The sequence below is a fragment of the Lytechinus variegatus genome, chromosome 16, assembly GCF_018143015.1.
Source record: "Lytechinus variegatus isolate NC3 chromosome 16, Lvar_3.0, whole genome shotgun sequence".
NCBI lineage: Eukaryota > Metazoa > Echinodermata > Echinoidea > Temnopleuroida > Toxopneustidae > Lytechinus > Lytechinus variegatus.
In genome coordinates this window covers 20,176,692-20,199,013 of record NC_054755.1, presented here as the reverse complement: position 1 = coordinate 20,199,013, position 22,322 = coordinate 20,176,692, and the positions used below count along the sequence as shown (strand labels likewise).

Here is a 22,322-nt window from a genome sequence, read left to right as displayed (position 1 = left end):
AGTTAGGTTTATATAACTCTATGGTACGATCCGACACACGTGCGTACGTACGTAAATGTAACATTGAGAGGACTCAGAGAGAGAGAGAGAAAGAGAGCCGTAGGCAGACGGAAAGTGCGTCATTTCCCAAAGAAAAAAGAAAATCATCTGAAATACAAAGAAAACGGAGTTCTCCGCTTTTGGGCCGCTATAAATTCTGAAAAACGGAGAAACTCCGGAAAACCCGGAGAAGTTGGCAGGCCTGAGGTGGGCGCTCTACCACTGAGCCACCATGTCCATTATGTAAGTGGATGCAACTAAAATTTAAGTGTGACTCTAAGTTAAGCTCTGCGACCCCCCTCCCCCCCTCCCACCAGATAACTCTATTTTTTTGATAAAAAAAGTGTTCATACCTTTAACCTGCCCAGGGCGATGTTTGCCTCAGCCAGAGATCGGATGGCCCACGGGGTCGGTCCAATCACAGCTCTGAGAGTATTCAAAATGGCAACTAAGGTGAAAGCCTACAACAGAAAGAAAACAGGAGGTCAAATACTCACACAGAGATTCAATAAGATTTACAAGTTGTCCTGTCAAATGAGAGTTCGGTCTCTTCATTTCATATTAGTCAAAATCTTTGGGTTACACAAGACCTTTCCAAGACAAACATCAATGCACAAGTTCCCAGGATAAACCACATGCCAATTCCATAAATTATGTACATCCGACCACCTATATGTTATATCTTCATGAAATTTTCTGTCTCTGATTTCTTGTTCTTTTGACAGTCTGTAATGTTCTCAAAGGACCATGATTTGGTCAGTTTATGAAGTGAAGTAAGACTTTAGACAATGGAGGTCAGATGTACAAAAAGGTTGATCATTTGCCTCACAGCAAATACTTTTGAGGATGTTGGTGTTAGTGTGTATCTTCTTCTTTTTAAAAATCCATAGATATGAATAATTCTGGCAGATGTTTGTGTGTGTGTGTGCTAATAAGAGGATGTCCAAGTGTACAGTTTCATACTGTACATGCACTGTATAGTTAAAGTATGGGGTTTCGTTCAATTATGGCTAATACATCTGAGTGCTCACAGTGTTTAGTATGTATCTGCTAATCCTACTCTGCATGGAAAATTATGCTTTCCTAAAAATATACTCATATATACAACTGCTCTGTCACATTTCGTACATGTACCTCAGCGAAGAACACAGAATCTGCATTTTAGAAAACAGAAATATGGGCCCCGTCTTACAAAGAGTTACCATTGATCCAATCTACCGCAAGTATAAGGTAATCCATCAATGCCATCATATTTTCTTCAGGAAATTTGCACCATGTCCTTTGAAAACAAAAAGAATCACACCGAATCTTCCAGAGAATGATGAATGTATGAAAATACATCATATCTAGAAAACATGTACAAATTTGCATTTTAGATGTTGATGTTGCTGGCTTTCCATATTTGATTGGATCGATTATAACTCTTTGGAAAACGGGACCATGGATTAATAATAGCTGAAGTTGAAGGAAGCGTAAAGGCACCTTTGTTGACGTAAGAGGCTCCTCGTAGGCAGTAGAGAGGAAGATGACAATGGTGAGAACGGTGGCGATGTTTGGGGTGATGGGAGACACAGACAAACTGAAGCTCTGCATGTATCCTGCTTTCTCGAGAAGGGAGCGCTCCAAGTTCCTGATAGCTGAAAAGGAAAGAAAATTAGACATGATGAAATTAAGTCCACTGTGCTTTGCTGCCCTCCCTCGGACAGAGTTATACAAATCAAATTAAAAAAAAAACATAATTAACCATGTGTGCAGATTTTACTGCCTATTTCCCGCCAACTCTGATGATCATGATAACCAGCATATGTGTAGCGCCATTTATCTGTAAAGATACCATTCAAAGGCTCAGGCTCCCATAGTATGTCACAAACTATTAAGCTCTGCATGTATAAAGTCAAGTATTAGACTTCAATTTGTTGAGTTAACCCTAGCAAGATTGGGGGGTGGGGGATGATTCAGTCCCCTTATGATCTCTGCCGTCAACCACACGATTGCGATGAAAATCGGCATGCGCATTTACCATGGCATAAGCCACAATACTTCTACCAGGCATCACAACAATTGACCAGTAGGGTTATTTAGACTGGTGTCCTTCCGACTTTAACGGTTTGGTGTTAGCGGTGGGATAACCAAACTCAGCAATGAATGACCAGTGACTTGACACTTTCATATATGTTGCAAAAAGAAAAGTTGGAAAAGGAGAAATCATCCCTTATTGTAGACACAATACACCAATCATGAATCCCAAATCTAACTCTTCAATGTTTTGGGGGAAAAAAGATGGGTGGCGATAATATTTCTAAGTGGTTTTCAAGGAGTAGAGGAATCCCCTGGACATTTGCCCAACCTGTTGATGATGCAAGTTACCTGATATGGCTTTGGAGAAGGGCACCTCCCAGGCGTACATCTTGATGAGCTTGACATAGGTGAGCACTTCGTTCATCTTCTGGACGCGCTCGTCGGTCACCGAGATACAGCGGTCTCGGAGGATGGATGTGATCTTACCAAAGATCATCTGCAAAATACAAGGGCATTGATTAACATTGATTTGAGTTTCTGAGTTTCAGGGTTCCATTTGTCACTGGTGCCTGTGATAGGTTGTAAAAATATATCCCTGAAAAACTGCACCTGAAAATCATCATTGGGCTTCAAAAGAGTGAAATATTAAAGTGGCTAGAAACCACATCCTTAGTTTTTACATTTAGGCCTGTATTCTGAACTGTGGTTTAAATCAAACCCTGGTTTAAAGTTGTAGATTAATTATTGAGAGCCAAATGGGGCAAAAATCTCTAATGTACATGTTTAATTTATTAACACTTTACATGTATGAGCCTCAAATCTTTTATAGCTGTCTCAGAATGATAACTGAAATATTTTCTTTATAATGAGAGCAAAGGGAAACAAAATAAGAAATATAAGAAATATACGATATATGGATAATTTTTGAGTGTCTCGCTCCACAAAGTAAGCACAGAGTGAGACCATGGTCTAAATTAAACCTGACTTCAGAATCCATGCCTTAGACTTCAAAGCAGATAAATTAAATGATATCTTGACAGTGCCTGCAGCATTCAGATTTTTTTTTCATCACGATTTAATCGTCATAAATATCAACAGGATTGAAACCAAGTACAGCACACACCAAGGTACTGGACCTTTTTAAAATAAGACCTTTCTAATGTTAAAACCGAGGTGACATTTCACAACTATGCTGGCTACTTCAAGAGAAACTTAACATGCAGTTTCCCTTTTTTTCATGAATGTTAGCAATTGCACATGAAATATGACTTAATAATCTTATAACCATATCTATATATTTTTTCATTATGAGAATCACCACTTCACCCATATTTTCATTCACTGCATTTTACTGCCCAAATCAAAACACGTCCATGTAAATTTACCTGAAGAGGCCAGAAGAAGACGAACGTCAAGAGGACACCGCAGATAGCGGCCCATCCAATAATGAGACTTGCGGCGACCAGGACAGCGATGATCAGGACGATTGATACAAACAGGAAGTTGCCATAGACGCAGACGTCAAACAGACGCTGACTGTCGTTGGCACAGATGTTCACAATCTACGAAGAGAACGAGAGATGATGCGATTGATCAGTCTCAACTAAGGCAATGCATCAATGTCATAATTTTTTCATACAGGAAATGTAAACATTGCCACTTAGGAAAAATAAAGTAGTACACATCTTCTTCCAAAATTGAATCACACAGATTAAATAATAGATTTGTTGCTCTTCCTAAGTTAGAAAGTCCATCAATATGACTTGGAACAGCCGTATAAAGCACCCTATAAATGTTCTTATTATAATCATTGTTATTTGAAGTATAAAGATAGAGCTTATCCATCAGCAATTTCGTAATCCCAAACTTTGTGACTTTGTAGAGTTATTTAATGAACTCAAAAGGTTCCACAAGACCCTCTTGTTGTATAAGTGTAACATTCACAATAACAGATTAAGATTGTAGACTAAGGGGGTGTTGCGAGAAAATGTTTTCAATCAATTGCAAATATTCTGTTGCAATTTTACAACTGATAGATCGATCCTAGAGAGATCAACTGTAGCAAAATCAGACTACACTCCTTGTTTCATAAAGCAGAGCAGCAATCAATCGCAAATTCCCAATTAATTTCAAGACTTATGATTGATTTAGGGAGCAAAAATAGACTTGCAATTGATCACAAATTTCTTGCAATGCCCCGTAAGTTAACGTAAAGCCATCGACCTACCTCTCCCACGCTCCTATCCTGGAGGTTCCTCAGTCTGGCGATCTTCTTGAAGACAAAGGAGAGGATACCGCTCCTAAGCCTGGTGGCCGTTCTCATGGAGGTCATCCAGAACGTCACATCGCTGATGATACGGATGATGTTAACGCCTAGGATACAACAGACCAGGATATAGCCACGGGACATCGGCGCCTCTACGTCATCGGTGAACACCAGCAGCTCTTGCACAAGGTAAGCCTGAGGAAAAGAGAGCAACAAAGAAACGTTTTAGATAAACATTTTATAAAAAGTAAGAATGACTGAGAAAAAGAAAACAAGAAACAAATACCGATGTGTTGGCTCAGTGGGTAGAGCGTCGCCTCAAAACCGGAAGTCGGGAGTTCAAATCCCGGACGTGTCAGACAAGAAGAGATGGGAGTTGCTGCTACCCTGTTTGGCGCTCAACGATTCAAGGGATAGAGCAATGCCGATCTTGCACTGCACAGTTGAGGCCGGTCCCACAGTCAATTGGGAAAAATGAATTTCCAGAGTATTTCTGCGTCAAATTTCTTTTTTTTGAACAATAAATTATGGATTTTAATTTTTTTTTAAATTGTGATAAATATCCTTTAAAGTGGCTTTAAAGTAAGTATGAGAAAACGAGAGGAAGAAAAATTTACTTTGAGATACACAATTTATAAAGAACAGAGATGTCTTCAACTTACGGAAATGACAATGAGGCAACCAGCATATCCAAGGAGAGCGGAGATGATGATGACGAGTCGAGTCCGAACAAACTTCATGGCAATCTTACCCATACTGACCTTCTCCTGGCCCACCTTAGCAACTTCTTCATCCCACATCTTTTCAAATCTGGAATGGTGAGGAGATGGAGGTTGGATTATTAAATAATGCTTAATTTGGAGCAGGAAGTTGGGGGTACATTATGGCTCATGTTACACACATCATCACTATTATGATACCATCATCTCTGTAATCAACAAAAACTTCATCATCATTATTGTCATCATCATCATCATTACCTTAACCCCCACAGGTATCATCATTATAATCATCATCATAATCACACTCATCATTAGGTGGTTTCAAACCGCCTCTATCACAAGAATCCCCGCTAAATTACGAGAACTTTTTAAGGCTAAAAAATACCTGTTAATTATTCCTGCATTTACACCGCCCCGAAACACATCCTTTCGGGATAAGTTCCCGAAGTTACAAGCATGCGCAGTATGGTCTGATAAGCAGGCAAGGCGCGAGATTCAAAATCACTAGCCCAGCAGCCACCCACACTGCCCCGCCCAACGACACGCTGGGCTAAAAGTTCCCGTAATTTGCTTTCACATTGCCAAAATACCCGCGACCATGGAAAAATCCCAGCGAAAGTTCTCGAAATTTCGCCAAGTACCTACTATTTAGCGGGTATTTTCTTTCGGGGAAATTACGCGTAGTTTGCTTTCACATTACCAAAATACCTGGTATTTTCTGATCGGGGTAAATTTCCCGATCAGAGAATACCTGGAACTGACGAACTTCGAGGCGGTCTGAAACCACCTATTGTCAACATCATCAACAAAACTTTCACCATCAACGTTAACATCATCACCATCCCAATCACAACCACTGTCATCATTATCATTATCATCACCTGAGGAGCGTTTCATGAAAGGAGTTGTTGGACGTTTTATTTGACAAGTCTGATTATATCCGACAGTTACCATAGTAACACTGCTTTCTGGCCAATCAACATCGAGGAAAGTTGTCAGATCTGACATCTTGTCGGACAAAAGGATTGATGAAATGCTCCCCCGCATATCAAATTGTAATCATCATCATTACCATCTTCATTATCAACATCAGCACCATCATCATCATCAGAACCACCATCGTCATCATAACCACCACCACTATCACCAACACCATCATCATCATTCCTCACCATCACCACCACCATAGACATCCCCACCATAATCCTCCTCATCATCCTCGAATCACCATTAACATCGCCACCATCATCATCCTCATCCTCCTCATCATCATTACCACTGCCATCATCATCATCATCATCATCATTGTCATCATCATCATCATCATCATATCATCATCATCTGATTATCACCATTAATATCATAATTACATGTATCATCATCATCATCCCTATCATCATCATTATCCATATTTATCGTCACCATCATCACTCTCAGATCACATTTACATGTACCTTTTAATATCATCAACACATCCCGATACTACCAGCTTTGTTTCATGCCCAAACAACAATCCATACTCTTGTCATACTTATGATCAAGATCACCAACATTACTATTATCATCACCACGATCAACATGATCAAATAATCTCAAAATTTCTTCCAATTTCATCGATCCTAACCTCAATCCGTTCAGGTATCCAGTATCAAGTTCCGATTGGTCGTAGAGGTCATCAAATTCAAGGTTGTTCTTGACTGCTTTCACAAAGAGTTTCGTCAACCAGTTGACGGTGAGGAAGGAGAACAGTCCATAATGGTCAAGGGGGGAGTAGTTCTCTTCTCTGGAGGGGCAAAAGAAAGGGGAAAAGGATCAATGAATTATTTGTTTACATGTACATGTATGTAAGTACTGGATTAAAAAAAATCAATTCCTATCTAATTTCAATAACACTCGATTAAAAACCACTACCTCAACAACTACAACATACATGTACATTTGATCTTTTTTTATATAGTTTCATGCATATGAAAATTTGTAGCATATAACCATCAGGAACAATTAATAATAACATTAATAATAATAAATAAGGCGCCATATCAATTTTGTTAGAGATGCTCAAAGTGCACAAAGGGGAGCAAACAGCAAAAAGGTCAGGAAAATACCTCACTTTCAATTTCCTCACCAAGCTTATCATGAACCATTATGACATCATAATTACTAATGCATGAATATGATTATTCATCTACACTGTACTTGTTCATATTGAGATTCCACCCTATTAAATCATACTACCACGCATTCCTCACTTCAAACTGTTTCACAAAAAATTAACCCCAGACGCCACACAAACAAATTACATCATAAAACACTCGACGGTAAGTCAGCAGAACTACGGAAAAAGGCAGGGCCGCTAATTAATGAACTTTGGTCAAATACTTCACGATAAGACAAACAATTCTTGTTGTTTCTTTACCTGTTGACTATTCTAGCTACTTACAGCATAAAGCCATGTTTGCTTTATTGATAAAGAGGAGAGCTGATTAAAACCTATTAAGGATACCTCGTAACTTTTCGTTCACCCAAAAGTTTCTGAGCCTTTGTATTAACCCTCATGACCTATTTTAAAGTCAGTTGGTAACAATACCAAGAGCATTTATTTGTTTAGAGTATACACAATGTGTCTGTAAAATGCATTGTGAGTTTATCTCTTTATTAGATAATAAAAACAGAAATCAAATTTAACAAGTCAAGGATTATGTTGGAATAAACATTGCATTTTAATTGATTAAAAGATTTGTGTAGATTTTAATAAGAGTTTGATCAAGAATTCAAGTCCATCACAGAAAACAGAAAAAAAATCAACTTACATGTATACACACTGATGTGACAGAGACACCACAACAAAACTTTTCTCTATGAACATGAGATACAGTCAGTATTGATCGACTCAAAAGAGTATGTCTCATGCCTAATGCTGAGATTTAATTTTCTTACAATCTTACCGGTTCTGTACATGTACAGTATTATCGTGAATCCGTATATATATATATATATATAAACCTTTTGTGAAAAAGAAAATACATTTCACCCATTGGCTGCCATTTTATTTACTTTATGAATCATTATAGCTCTAACATCATACGGGCTCAGTGAAAGATACAAGAACAATTTACAGGAAAAGATAAACAAATTTTCAGAATTCAGATCTCAATGTAACTATGAAGATACAAAAATATTTCTCTTAAGACTATTTCCAGAATCTGTTTGATTCTCTTTCTTTTTACATAATTGATACTTTAATAAATTGTAGTCATCCATTATGCTCATAATAAGATTATATGATTAATATATGTTTCTGTTTGTCATATTTTCAAGCATTTTTGCTTACAATGACAATCCATCTTCTGCAGCTGATTTTATGTTCAATGATATACATGTTTATGTCTGATTTTTATTAAAACGCATTTGTTATATTTATGCTACATGTATATTGTCATGTAGAAGAAATAATAGATAAATCAAAATCAAATCAAGAATACGGCCCCAGCTGTAGCAAACAAAATTTCATATACACACGTAGGCCTATCTGTAACCAATGTCATAATACCCAATATGTACATGTATACATGTTTATGGTCACTATGATAATAATAATAATAATAGTAATACCAACATGCTTATATAGCGCATATCACTGCCAAATACGTCCATGTGCGCTTGAATATTATTACCCTGGCTTTAGCCCCGCAGCCTTTTACAGCGCGGTGGCATTTCAAGGAATAAATTCCAGCCAGGTACCCATTTACCTCACCTGGGTCGAGTGCAGCACAATGTGGATAAAATTCTTGGCGAAGGAAATTACGCCATGGCCGGGATTCCAACCCACGACCCTCTGTTTCAAAGTCCAAAGACTAATCCACTGGGCCACAACGCTCCATAGACTATGAAGCACTATAGACATGATAGACAGGTTTCAGCGAGGCGTGTATAACTTACTTGGGTTTTTTCCTGATGGGTATAAAGACCTTCAGCGGATCCTTGTATTTGGCGATGCCTTTCTTCTTCTTCTTCAAGTCACGGTATGTCACCTCGGGGACGAGCTCCACCCCTTCCTCCGTCTCGATCTCCGCGAGGGCGGCATTGTCAATCAGGTCGGCCGGTAACGACGAGATGAACCCACCTACCCCTGATGACTTGCCGTTCTTGGTTGCGCCTACCGTTGTGGTGGGCATCCTTGGCAATAGGTCAGTAACTGCCCTGTACACCAAAGGAAATAAGAAATACATTTATAATAATAACAATATGCAACATTATATTAGTCTGCAGGCACAGACCCTGATTGGAACTTTGATCAACAAGTGTGTCTCTACACAAAGACTAGCACATACAAAACTTGCTGTTTCAATTCAGGGCTTTCAGTACACAAGGCATTATGAGTAGGCTACACATTCAGACCCTTAACTCGCGTGAAGGGTTTGCCCAGCAGACTACATTCATATAGTGCTTACTTAATACACCTGGTGGGTGTTTCATAAAGCTGTTCGTAAGATAAGAGTGACTTTAAGAACGACTGGTGATCCTTTCTTTTGGTAAATGCAATACACCGTTGGCGATGGTTTAGCGCGTAAGAAAGGTTCACCAGTCGTTCTTAAAGTCGCTCTTAACTTATGAACAGCTTTATGAAACGGCCCCATGAATGGAGAGTGGCAAATGTTGATAAATGCCTTGCCAAAGGATGTAAGAAGAAGAAGAAATAAGGAAGAGGAGGAGGAGGAAGATATGAAGAAGAAGAAGAAAATAATTTACCCAGTGCAGCCACTTCAGTTCTTGTTGACAGTATCCCAGCAAGCATTGAAAATGTTAAGTTATTATTATCCATCTATGTTTTGACTTCTTTTACATATTTCAAATAATACAGAAACAAGGTGATCTACATGTATGAAAAAGTAAATGCAGTGTTTCATAAAACAATTTTTAAAGATCTTTCCTCGAATTTACAATAATTAATTCTGGGAAATGATGTAACAGTATTTGGAAATACAAATATCACCAAGAACTAGATACAGTACGTTGTATCATGGCACTGTCACATTTCGCCAACGATGGGCAAACTGCAGCGAGTCAAAAACAGTTGTTTTATCATTTTTGTACAAGCTTTCGACTTACCATGCGGACACCGTAGGGTAAATGTGAGTGCAGCATAGACCCACAATGCTCTAGGATCATGATTTATTTAAAGGACAAGTCCACCCCAACAAAAACTTAATTTGAATAAAAAGATAAAAATTCAACAAGCATAACACTGAAAATTTCATCAAAATCGGATGTAAAATAAGAAAGTTATGACATTTCAAAATTTCGCTTCATTTCACAAAAACAGTTATATGAACGAGCCAGCTACATCCAAATGAGAGAGTCGACGATGTCATTCACTCACTATTTCTTTTGTTTTTTATTGTTTGAAATATGAAATATTTTGATTTTCTCATCATTGTCATGTGAAGTGAAGTTTCATTCCTCCCTGAACACGTGGAATTCCATTATTTTAACATTTTGTGCTTCAGGCAAGGAGGTCCTAATCGTCAAATTCGTAAAAATTGAAATATTGTATTAGTCAAACAATAAAAAAAAAATAGTGCGAGAGTGACATCATCAACTCTCTCAATTGGATGAAACTGGCTTGTTCAGAACTATTTTGTTAAAAATAAGCGAAAATTTGAAATGTCATAACTTTCTTATTTTACATCCGATTTTGATGAAAACTTCAGCATTGTGTTTGTCTGATTTTCTCTATTGATTCAAATCAACATTTTTCTGAGGTGGACTTGACCTTCAAACATCATCCTTGTATGACATATATTTCTTGAACAAGCTGTTTTATGATCTTTTTATAACTTTATGCGATATAAAAGAGTGAGAATGATATGGTCAATGTAAAACAATTCAAGTTACCTTTCCAGCAGTTAACAGCAAGATCCAGTCCAAAATACAAGTGTAAGAAATGTCTATGTTTGGAGAACAAACACTGTAAAGTTCCTGCAAAAATAAAAACAAGATAACAAAAAGAAACACATGATCAGTACTAGTAAGTTGTAATTATCATTTTTTTTTAATTTAGTGATTAATCTTGTGTGGTGAACATCACATGACAGCATTGAATTTACCATAACTGTGAGTTGCAGAAAAGATGGGCACTTACATTGTGGGAGAGATGATATAAGGAGAGGAGATATAAGAACGAGAGAAAAGTGATAAACAAATAGATGGTGTGAGAGAGGGAATGGGGCATGGTGAATTAATATATTGCAGAGGAAGAAAAAGAAAGAGAGTACGTATGTCGGTGAGTGGGGTGCATGTATGGGTAAGAGGGTTTGTGTGTGTGCGAGGGTGTGTGTGTGTGTGTGTGAGAGAGAGAGAGAAGAAGAGATAAATGGAGATTAAGAGAGAGATAGAGGAAAAGGGTGGCAGAAAACTTGGTAGATATATGTTGATATAGATCATTTATATCAAATAAAAGTCAGAATTGCTCATTCAATCTAAACAAAGGAATAGATGAATGGTACTGTAGATCATAGTCGAGACCATGTTCCAGTAACACAAAGATTAGCGATTAATCGTACGCTTGATTTTTACGATTGACTGTACACTGTAGGCAATGCAATCAATCGTAGAAAAATGTTCTACAATCATTGCTAAGCTTTGTGTTACAGGCCCCATATGTTATTAAGAGTGAAACACTGCATGTTGCTAATAAACAGTTTTACAAGACAACCAAGTACCACAAACCATTCATCATTGTCAGCGTCAAATGGAGCATCCAGTTTATGGCAAGTACTTCACACTCTCATTCCTCCTTTTATCCATTTTACCCTCTCTCTCTACTCTCACTTTCTTCCCATCCCTCATTCCATCTCTCTCTCTCTGCTGATCTTTCTTTCTTTCTCTCTCTCTTTCTTTCTTTCTTTCTTCCTTCCTTCCTTCCTTTCTTTCTTTCTTTCTTTCTTTTGTTCTTTCTTTCTTTCTATCTACCCCTCCATCCTTTCTTCAATTGCCCCTCCTCCCTTCCTCTCTCTCTCCGCTCTTCCTCCCCTCTCTCACCAGTCCACACCCTCTTCTCAAAAACCAAATCTTTCTCTTCTCTCTTTCTAACATCTCTCTTCGGTCTCATTCCCTTTTCATCTGCTACTCCTCCCCAAGTGCCCTCTCCATTCTCTCCCCCTCTCTATCTCTTTCTTCTCCCAATCCTCCTCCCCCTCCCTTTCTTTTCTTCCATTCTCTCTCTTCATCTCTCTCTTTTTAACCTCTTCCTCTTGTCCCATTCCCTTTCCATCTGCTACTCCTCCCCCAGTCCTCTCTCCGCTCTCTTTCTTCTCCCGATCCCCCTCCCTCCCCTCCATCTTCTCCCTTTCTTTTCCCTTTCTTTTCTTCCAGTTATCTCTCTTCATCTCTCTCTTTCTAACCTCTCCCTCTTGTCCCATTCCGTACCCATATGCCACTCCTCCCTCATCCCTTCTCCCTCCCTTCCCCATCTCCACAGTCTCACCCCCTCCCCCCTCCACATCAGTCTACATCCTCTCCCACCCTCTTACCCCCTCTCCCTGTCTCTCTCTCCTTCTCTCCCTGTCTTTGTCTCTCTCTTCCTCTCATTCTATCTTCTTCGTCCATAAAAAGATCATCTTCGCTACTTCACCTGATGAACTTCTTGAGCTTATCCTAGTGGACACAGGATATCATATTGATACCGAAACATAAATATCACTGGAAGGAAATAAATATTTTCTTTCAAAAGTGATTATTTCCTAAAATACACCAAATCAAATTGTAATGATTAATGTTTAAAAAGCCTTCATGCCGGCCAATTGATATCGGATCATCAAGCAGAAATGAGCACTGCATGCTTCATAGAAAGGTATTCATAATGGTGACACGACATTTGCTCCTGTGACTATTGCTCCTGTGACTATTACTCCGGGCTTACAAGATGTAGGGTTAGCGTTAGGATTACAATAGGGTTTTATGTTAGGTTCAGGGTTGGGTATAGTATTTAACCCAGGGTTGAAGTTGGTCATTCGATTAGAGTGTACAATTTACAGCAGAGAAATTGTCGCCAGAGCAAATATCATGGAACCATCACTAACAACCATCCTGTTAACTGTCTCCCATTATTAACTCACATCAGTATCATGAAATATTTTTCACTCGCTCACTGCAAAAGTCTCTCAACAACTCAACGAATGAGTCCCAATTGAGTTGTTGAGAGATTTTTGCAGTGAGCGAGTGAAAAATATTTCATGATACTGATGTGAGGTAGTAATAGGAGACAGTTTTACAGGATGGATCTTATTAAAGTTCCCTGATATTTGCTCTGGCGACAATTGCTCCGCTCTAAATTCCAAACTCTAATCGAATGACCAACTACCACCCTGCCACAAGTACAGAAAAGATACAATTGATGCTTCAAATTGAGCTCCCTTAACGAGACCGATTGCTTAAATCCTATACACAAATAAAGATCCTGTGTTTAATGAGTTAAATGCTAATCACGATATAACTAAGCGCTCGGTCTGACCAGGGTCGGTTAACATCAATCAAGTTTTGGTATGAACCCTATACAGAGTGCCCTTTGGACCTCAAGGCAACGTGTGAACGGATCAATCAGATACAGTTAATAGAAACACTAAATGCTATCTTCTTCTTCGAACCAATTGAGCTTAGTCTTGTAACCATTCATTATTAATCATGAACTGTTTTAATCAGCTCCAAAGAGGACAAATGGGGTTTAGATAATGTGATATAAATAATAAAAAAAATGAGGAATCAATAAATCAATAGAGACACCAGAATATGACAGAAAAATATTTTTCAAAATGAAAAAAAGTCTTTGCACAATTAGAAAAAAATTACAATGGACCTTGTAGCAAATTAGCCATTGAATACTGAAAAAGTTATCCAATAGAAGTTAACTACTACAATAACTTCTTCTACATGTACTTCTAACATGGCATGTAATAGTATTATTACTACTGAAGGTAGTACTACTATTTGAACATTTGAAATTTTAACAATGAATGTTAATTCACAATATATCAACTTGAAAAAAAAATGTGATCAGTATTGAGGATATTCCATTTAGGATATTCCCCATCAGGAAAAAAAATTACACAGGACACCCCCACCCCAATAAAAAAGCACAGAAAAGTACCCCTGAAATTTGTAAAAGCCGCGAAAAATTACCAATCGCTGCAATATTAGTAAAGCTTAACCGATGTTGTACATCTAGGCAGTATAGGTTGCGAAAAGTACTCCCCAAATATGAATATAGAATTAATAAACATTCAAGAAGACCTGCCTAGAACTTTTTCACCAGAATAATGCAAATCTTTAAAATTCAATGACTTCATTAATTTGTTGTCCGATATTGATGAAAATTTTCAGCATTTTGCTCTGTGAATTTCACTCTATTTATTCAGATATAAACATCTTCAGCCCGGAGCATCCCAGTAATTATTTACTTGATTTCTGACATCATATGAGAGCAGCTTTCCTCCATAACGTATGGTAAAAAGATCAATAAAATGTCATTTTCTCATAAAATTGAAAATGGCTGCTACTGTACCTTCAGTATATTAATAGAGAAATCATTTCATACCCGTTTCTAAAAAGAAACAAAAATTGGTAATCAGGAACCAATAAAAAATTGAAATTTATGCATTTTATTTTACATAACATTAACATATGGGACAACTGCTGTTTATGACATCACCCCCAAATCCAAAACTTTATATTTGAATAACTGTCCATATCTTTAGTGGATTTTCCTCAAACCTTCAGTAATATTTTTAAATAATTTTTTCTGCTATTTTTAAAACAAACTTTTCTTCAGGGTGAACTTCCCTCTTTAATATCGCCCCCAAGTTCATGGTGAACCATGGATATCTTTATTAATATCTCTGTTGTTGGACTGTATAGCCCTCACCGTTGTCCATAAATGCTTCAATCCTAGGCCTTCATAGATTGATTGATAGACACTCTAAAACCAAACAATTAATCTTTACTTTTAATGAGCAAGTAACCCTTCCTCTTATTACTTGAGTATATCACCAATAATTCACATGTTCATTCTTTCTACTGTTTGAAAGCTTTGAAAGATAATAGTTTGCTTTAAATCTTAAAATTCATAGTGATTTGGACATGTTTGTTGCTCGTAAGTATTCATTTCTCTGAAGCAAATAAGTTTGCCAATCTCAATTGAATATTCAGTCTGGAAAAGAAAAAGAATCTTATTGTACATTCTGATAAAGAAATGGTTAAAATAACCACATAATTTGTTTTTGTTATTGTTATTACTATCATCATAATGAGTATCATTATTAATATCATCATCTTCTTCATCATCATTATCACCATCATCATCTCCATCATCATCATTATCATAATCACCATCATTATCATCACCATAATCATCATCACCACCATCTTCATCATTATTATTATTATTATTGATATTAATACTACTGCTACTACTATTTATATCTTTTCACAATTTATATCAAATTATGGTTATTGTTTAAAAGCCATTTGTACATGTAGGAAAAAATTCTATGCAATGCCTCCATTTTTCACGAACCATTGAAATCATCTTTACATTCCTATTGTAACCCCCCCCCCCCCCGCCATCATGTACATATATGCATATTAAAAAAAGAAACCCAACCTGCATTATGAAAATTAATAGTGTAACTTCCTAGAATTGTATGAATATAAAGGCAGAATGAATCCTAACATCCTGATTCAGCTTGGGGTTACTGGAGAATGATGGTTGTAAAAAAATCAATTTCCTCAGAAGGATTTCCTTTATGATTAACCCAAGGGACTCTCATAACACTGTACAGAGTGACCCTAACAAGAGTGTTAAATGATCTCTCTGTCTGTCTTTGCTCTCTCTCTTGCTATCTTACTCTCTCGCTCTCTCTCACTCGCTCTCTCTCTCTACGCATAGTTTGATCTGTTTTCATTTTTCAATTGTTCACAGGTGTCAGTAGATTTTTTTTTTCAAATTGGATGTGCTGTTAAACTTTGTATCCCAAAATTAAAATATATATGTAGGCCTATATATTGGGCAGCAAAGAAAGAAACTCTATTTTAAAAATATTTCAGCAATCTCACATTGTCTGAACATTCTCCAAAGTACTGTGGAGAATTCATCCGAGGCAAAAGAAGGTTGCCACTTATGCAATCATGGTAGGGTGGAGCTTTTTTCTGAGCTTTCTTCAAAACTTTGTGATTTTGAGATACGAGGTTTAAACAGCCCAATGAATACATCATATCCAAAATGTCATTTATAGCTCTGTCTATTATTGGTTTCATATCTCCCTCTTTCCTATCACTATTGATAAATTTATTTCTGGTTTTTCTTTCATTCATACGGTGACATAGAGTGCCCCCCTCCCTCCTCACTCTTGCTCTCCCCCCCCCCCATAGCTCTCTCCCAATCTAGACTAATAATCATGTATCTTAATCCTAATCGTGCCGGTAGTCATTACAGTACCTCAGTAAGAAATTTTATTTCAGGGAGAACTATCTTGATAAATATTTGTTATAAAGTTGCAAACAGTTACTTTACAAGAATATTATGCAACCTACCTATTACATGATTCTTAACACTGGTTTTATTTATGCTATGTAATCTAAAGTGGTTTATTTATGGGAATCTAAATTAGGCGGCATTGAATCCCTCCAATTCGGTAATCAATTTATCATCACAATTTGCATTGGAAAAATGAGCAACATATATTTTGTACAAAGAAATATAATTTAAAGTCTATATTTGACAAATCAATACTTTTGAGATTGGGATAGTATGGGATTATCAACCCTTGAAGGTATATGAAATGTACTATATCTATGCTAACATTTAATTCATAGTTAATATTGCTTCAATGGTTTAGGATTTGAAAGATCCTAATGAAATGGTTGCTTTTAACTCGAACAAACATATTCATGACAGTCTGCCCCTGCATTAATTGTTCTATAACCTCACACATTGAAATAATGTGGTAATTTCTTGTCATTATATTATAATTAAATTGCTTTTCAATGTTATTGAATAAAGAATACATAGATTCTTCAATAAAAGCAGAAACTCCAAAAAAAATTGAATCTGAAGAAATAAACTTCCCCCTCCACCCTCCAAAAAAAAGAATGAAATGGAATATGAAAACAATTATCTTCTCCAGATATGAAAGTATTATCTTGTTTACTCAAATTTACAAACATTTATCATTCATGAAGAGGCAAATATTGATTATGCCCCAAGAACACCCACAAAATGAAAAATAAATAAATTACAGTTCTCAATTCAATGCAATATACATGCATACAATCCTCCTCAATACAAAAGGCCATGTATTTATCAATAACAAAATACATAACTCCTGTATGAAAATAGACCAAGACAAAGATTGCAACAAATGTCATAATTGTTTGATTCTGCTAATGCTTGCCAGCTTTTTAAGAAAATATCAAAGTTTGTGAGAATTTCTATTATTATCAAGCTATTTGCTCAGACACTAACAGCTAGTAATGAAGAATACCATATACATGTACAAAAAGGTGGGAAAGATGAAAATGTGTGTAGGCAAACTCATAATGGTAGAATAGTAAAAACAGTTAGAAAGGTCATTCTAAAAAGATGTACAATTCCTAAGCTGCACTCAATACATTCACATATTCTATGAATATTACATTACTGTAGATATACCATTTTGTTAAATACTTTCATACGTTAAGATGAATCAACGTAGAATTAATAAACTACATCTTACAATCTGAGATCCAAATTTAAAAGTTTATACCAAACTATGAAATTATCGAATAAAATTTAATCATACACACACAATCATCATACAATGAAAAAGAATCCCTCTAAATTTAATACTCATTTTGAAGGAAGGTGTATTACCTTTTCAATTTTATCTGCATTGATAATAACAAAGTTATTATTCATATATATATTTTTTTAGGACTGCATTCATCATGAGAAATAATAGGTCATACTTCTGAAAATAAAAAAAATTCTAATCCATTTTGATATTAAAATAAACTTTTGTATTCCAAGGCTGTGGCTTAATTACAAAGAAAATAATTTGTTCGCATGTTGAAACTTTGGATTCAAAACAAGACAAAAATTTATAAAGTCGATATTACACAGGTTATATGGAATTACACTGTTTTATGAAAATAAACTTCAAAATCAGGCATCCAAATGAATAATAGCAAAAGAAATGAAAAAGAGGAAAAAATTGCAAAATATAATGGTTAAAACATAATCATCTTCACACACGAACATCAATGGCAATTACTGACTGGGTAGTAATAATTAGACAACTAACCTCTTGAAATCCACTTGTGTTTTATGGCTCGTAAAATAAAACGGCAGTTCGAAGTCAGCTGATCACACAAACTCTTCCATCTTGGGAGAAAACCTGGGAAAAACAGTCCAAAAATGGAGAAACTTGAAGAGGGAGGAAGAATTGATAGCTATACTCTTCCAAAGAGAGTTAATATATGACTGAAGTCCTGAATGATTTGGTGGTGTATTTTGTGGCCTGCTAGAAAAAACTGTATCAGAAGTTAATAGCACATACTATGCATGGTATATGACTATACCATTCCACCTGCAGGGGTGCTATATAAACGGAGGGGTATGGTGGTGAAAATTAATCCTTGATTCCAATGTTTGATTAAAAGTTTAAGAATCTTTGATAATCTGTCTGTAAGTATTCATTTACTATGATTGTCACAATTTGCTACAGATTTCTGGTAATAGCCACATTATTCAAGTTCTTCCTTCCTCCCTTCCTTCCTTCTTTTCCTCTAAGGGCTTGTAATTTTGAAGGTTGATTATTTCAATTTTTCAATCTTACGCTGTTTGTTGTCCCTTTTTTTCTTGCTATTCTTGTCGATGCCATTGTATAGGTTTGAATAATAATTGATCTTTCCATTTGATAATCAAGAATAAAGTGAATTGGCATTTATGTTAAAGCCCATCTTAAGTTATGGTAAAATTCCAATCATATGAATCAGACTCAAGCATCATAATATAACTTTCCGATATCAAATGGGTAGCAAGAGGAGTTGGATCTTTTGTCATCCATTTATTATTAATTGAAATTTTTATATTTTGATCTTTTTGTATATTAAGGGGCCTCAAGTTTCAATCTCTTTTTAAAAGGGCACATGGGGCACTTATTCTACAAATGCAGTGATTGCCTATCAGAAAGCTATAGACAAAATTAATATTGCAAAATATTTCAGCCCCTTGCTTGCTTGGGAAAGGTTTAAATATCAAAGAGAACACACAAACATATCACCTTCCTATTTCCATTTTGACTGGGCACCCGAATAAATTTCTATGTAAAATTACAAATGTATTCCCCCCCCAAAAAAAAAAGTCATTTGATTTTATATAAGTACCTTTCATATCATTACTGTTTTGGAGAATATACATTCATGTAATCTAGTCAGGAAGAGACAGGATCGAACTTTGGGAAATAGTTGTCAAAACATTAAAAAGGCTTTAACTTTAAGTATCAAGAGTTCAAGAGAGCAAATCTTATTTCTTATAAAAGTTTATTAAGAAAATATACCTAGTTCCACACAATTTCCATGCCACACTTTCATCTGTCACTCAAAATTCTAAATTAAAGGGAAAAGTTGTGTTTGGAGAAATTTTGTCACTAAACTTTGTCTCTGAAATCATTTCAAGTATCAAGTATTTCAAATGAAAAGAAAAACAACAACATACATCAAGAGGGAATAAACTAATAATACTGTAAAATATGAATAAATTCAATCATTCATCAAATGGGATTATCTTCATCATTAAATGAAGAATGATTGAAAAAACAATATTTTGCCATATTGAATATTTAAAAATTGACATAATTACATCTCTTGACGTAAATAACACCAATCATTTCAAACACAACAAAGCTTTTCAAAATGATAAAACAATTTTAAAAGATTGAATATTCATTAAAACACATACAAAAAACATGGAGCTTTAAAACCCCTTTTATCAAGCAAAATGCATTTGAACACTGTCAAATGTTAATAAGATCATACCAGAATTTAAAAAACAATGTTTTTCTTACTCCAAAAAGTAAAGTAGCTATGTCATTTATAAGTACCTATTTCATAGATGCTTTTCTCCTCTTCCCTCCCTCAATGCAATCCATCTCCTCCCCGCCCTGTGAATGGTACAGTCCTGATCCGTCATCATTGCATTTGTTGAGTAAGACAGCTCAACATTGCATTTGTGGTGGTGTGGGGGGGGGGTGTTAGGATCAAGATCGGGCTTGGTTAATGAATGTTTGAGGGGTGGAGATAAGAGGAGACAAAGGTTGGAGATGGGCGTCGGCATCCTCCCATTCACACACTGACCACATATACATCATCGGAGAAGAATCCATCCACTTGGTCTTCTTGCGGAAGGTCTAATTCTCAGGCAGATGGTCTAATTTAGCGGCCCCAAGTTTTCCAATTTCCTAAAATGCAAATTTTGTGTACTTTGGTGTTATAAACATCAAATTCTGTATTTTGATTTGGTTTGTTTTCTTCCTTTCTTTTTCATATCATTCGTATAATATATTTTTCATTGCATAACACTGATTACTGTTTTGGGGGCATGAATCACGTCAACAAAACTTGACTAAAAATCTTTGCGCACAAATATAATTTACTACTAAGGTATTGCAACATTCAAAATTTGCAGGAGATGGATTTTCATCACAAGCAGATTACTGGGGACAAAATGACGACCCCAGATCCCCATCCAGCCTGTGCCCCCCTTCTTGAGAACCATAATGGAAAAAATTATGTAAATATGCCGTTTTTACACAAGTGTGCCCCCCCCTTTCAAAGTCACAGCATGTTTTTTCAATGACAAAATGTTGCTCATATACAAGGACCTTTTTTTTCTTTTGCTTGTTAATTTTTACCTGGAGGAGGTGACCTTAAATTTTTGGTGAAGACCATTTTTTATTTTTACTTGTCAAATTTCCCTCTGGAAAATGTGCCCCACCTTTTGGAAAATCCCGAATCCACCCCTGGTGTAGCCAAATTGGAAATTAGACATAGTAGTAGATGGGCTAAATAGCAATTAGACCAACTGGCTGAAGACAAACTAGGATTAGACCAACTGGTAATAGACCAACTGGATGAAGACAAACTAGGATTAGACCAACTGGCTAAAGACAAACAAGGATTAGACCAACTGGTAGTATACCAACTGGCTGAAGACAAACTAGGATTAGACCAACTGGTAGTAGACCAACTGGCTGAAGACAAACTAGTATTAGACCAATAGGAATGCGATCATCAGATCAAATGGAAAGAACACGAAGACAAAGTGGCGACTTTTGGAAGAATGTTTTCAATGTCAAATGTTCTGGCTAATTGAATAAGAATGTGAGGTAGGAACTTTTCACAGAATCAGAAGATGTAAGATAGCGTGTGGGACCGTTATTAAAGGGGAAGTTTACCCTGCCATGAAGAAAAGTTTTTAATAATAACAGACAACAAAAGAAACATCATGTACTGGTCAGGATTTGGCAAAAACTGATCATGGAATAAGAGAGTTATGGATCTTTTTTAAGGTCTGGTTTTGTCATATCATGTGCAAACAGCTCCCTCATGAGATATGAATTCCACAAAAATCAATTTTCTCAGAAAATTGGCAATGATTTTTAAATGTGCTCTCATTATATCATCAGACACATCATTTCATACTCGATTTAAATCAAAGAAAGATTATATTGAAATACTACTGAAAAAACATATAAATAATTCAAATATCCTCAAGATTTCACAATGACCTTCTGAGATAAACTTTTACTATAAATGTATATAATGTGTAGGTTGGAAGTTTCCAAACTAAAAAAAAACATTCCAAAATACTATTGAGAAAAAAGTCAATTGACATTCAATAAACCAAAACAATGTACAAGGCTACATACATGTACAAATACATCCATTGTGCTTGGTATTATACAAGTTATCAAAAACATAATTATTGGATAATAATTTCTGGAATTTACATAAAAGTACTTTGAATATCAGTATAAACTGCCTATATGATACATATACATGTATGTCCATTGTTTTGGGGTATTATGGTAAAGTTGTAAAAAACATAATTGTTGGATAATAATTTCTGGAATTTACATAAAAGTACTTTGAAAATTAGTATAAACTGCCTATATATATGTGCATTGTTCTTGGGTATTATATAAGTTATCAAAAACATATTGTTGGATAATAATTTGTGGAAT

At 36.0% G+C, this 22,322-nt stretch overlaps 1 protein-coding gene across 1 annotated transcript in view; it reads right to left on the bottom strand.

Moving 5' to 3' along the window:
• LOC121429576 (multidrug resistance-associated protein 5-like) overlaps positions 1–18,587 on the bottom strand; it is a 33,326-nt gene extending 14,739 nt beyond the window's left edge. The window contains exons 1-10 of the mRNA XM_041626671.1: positions 18,381–18,587; positions 10,942–11,025; positions 8,986–9,246; positions 6,671–6,829; positions 4,987–5,134; positions 4,286–4,519; positions 3,444–3,620; positions 2,407–2,554; positions 1,522–1,676; positions 393–500 (exon numbers count right to left, since the gene is read on the bottom strand). Of these exons, the coding sequence (XP_041482605.1) occupies positions 393–500; positions 1,522–1,676; positions 2,407–2,554; positions 3,444–3,620; positions 4,286–4,519; positions 4,987–5,134; positions 6,671–6,829; positions 8,986–9,221 (1,365 nt within the window). The 5' untranslated portion in view covers positions 9,222–9,246; positions 10,942–11,025; positions 18,381–18,587. The remainder of the gene's footprint in view (positions 1–392; positions 501–1,521; positions 1,677–2,406; positions 2,555–3,443; positions 3,621–4,285; positions 4,520–4,986; positions 5,135–6,670; positions 6,830–8,985; positions 9,247–10,941; positions 11,026–18,380) is intronic.
• Positions 18,588–22,322: the final 3,735 nt, after the last annotated feature.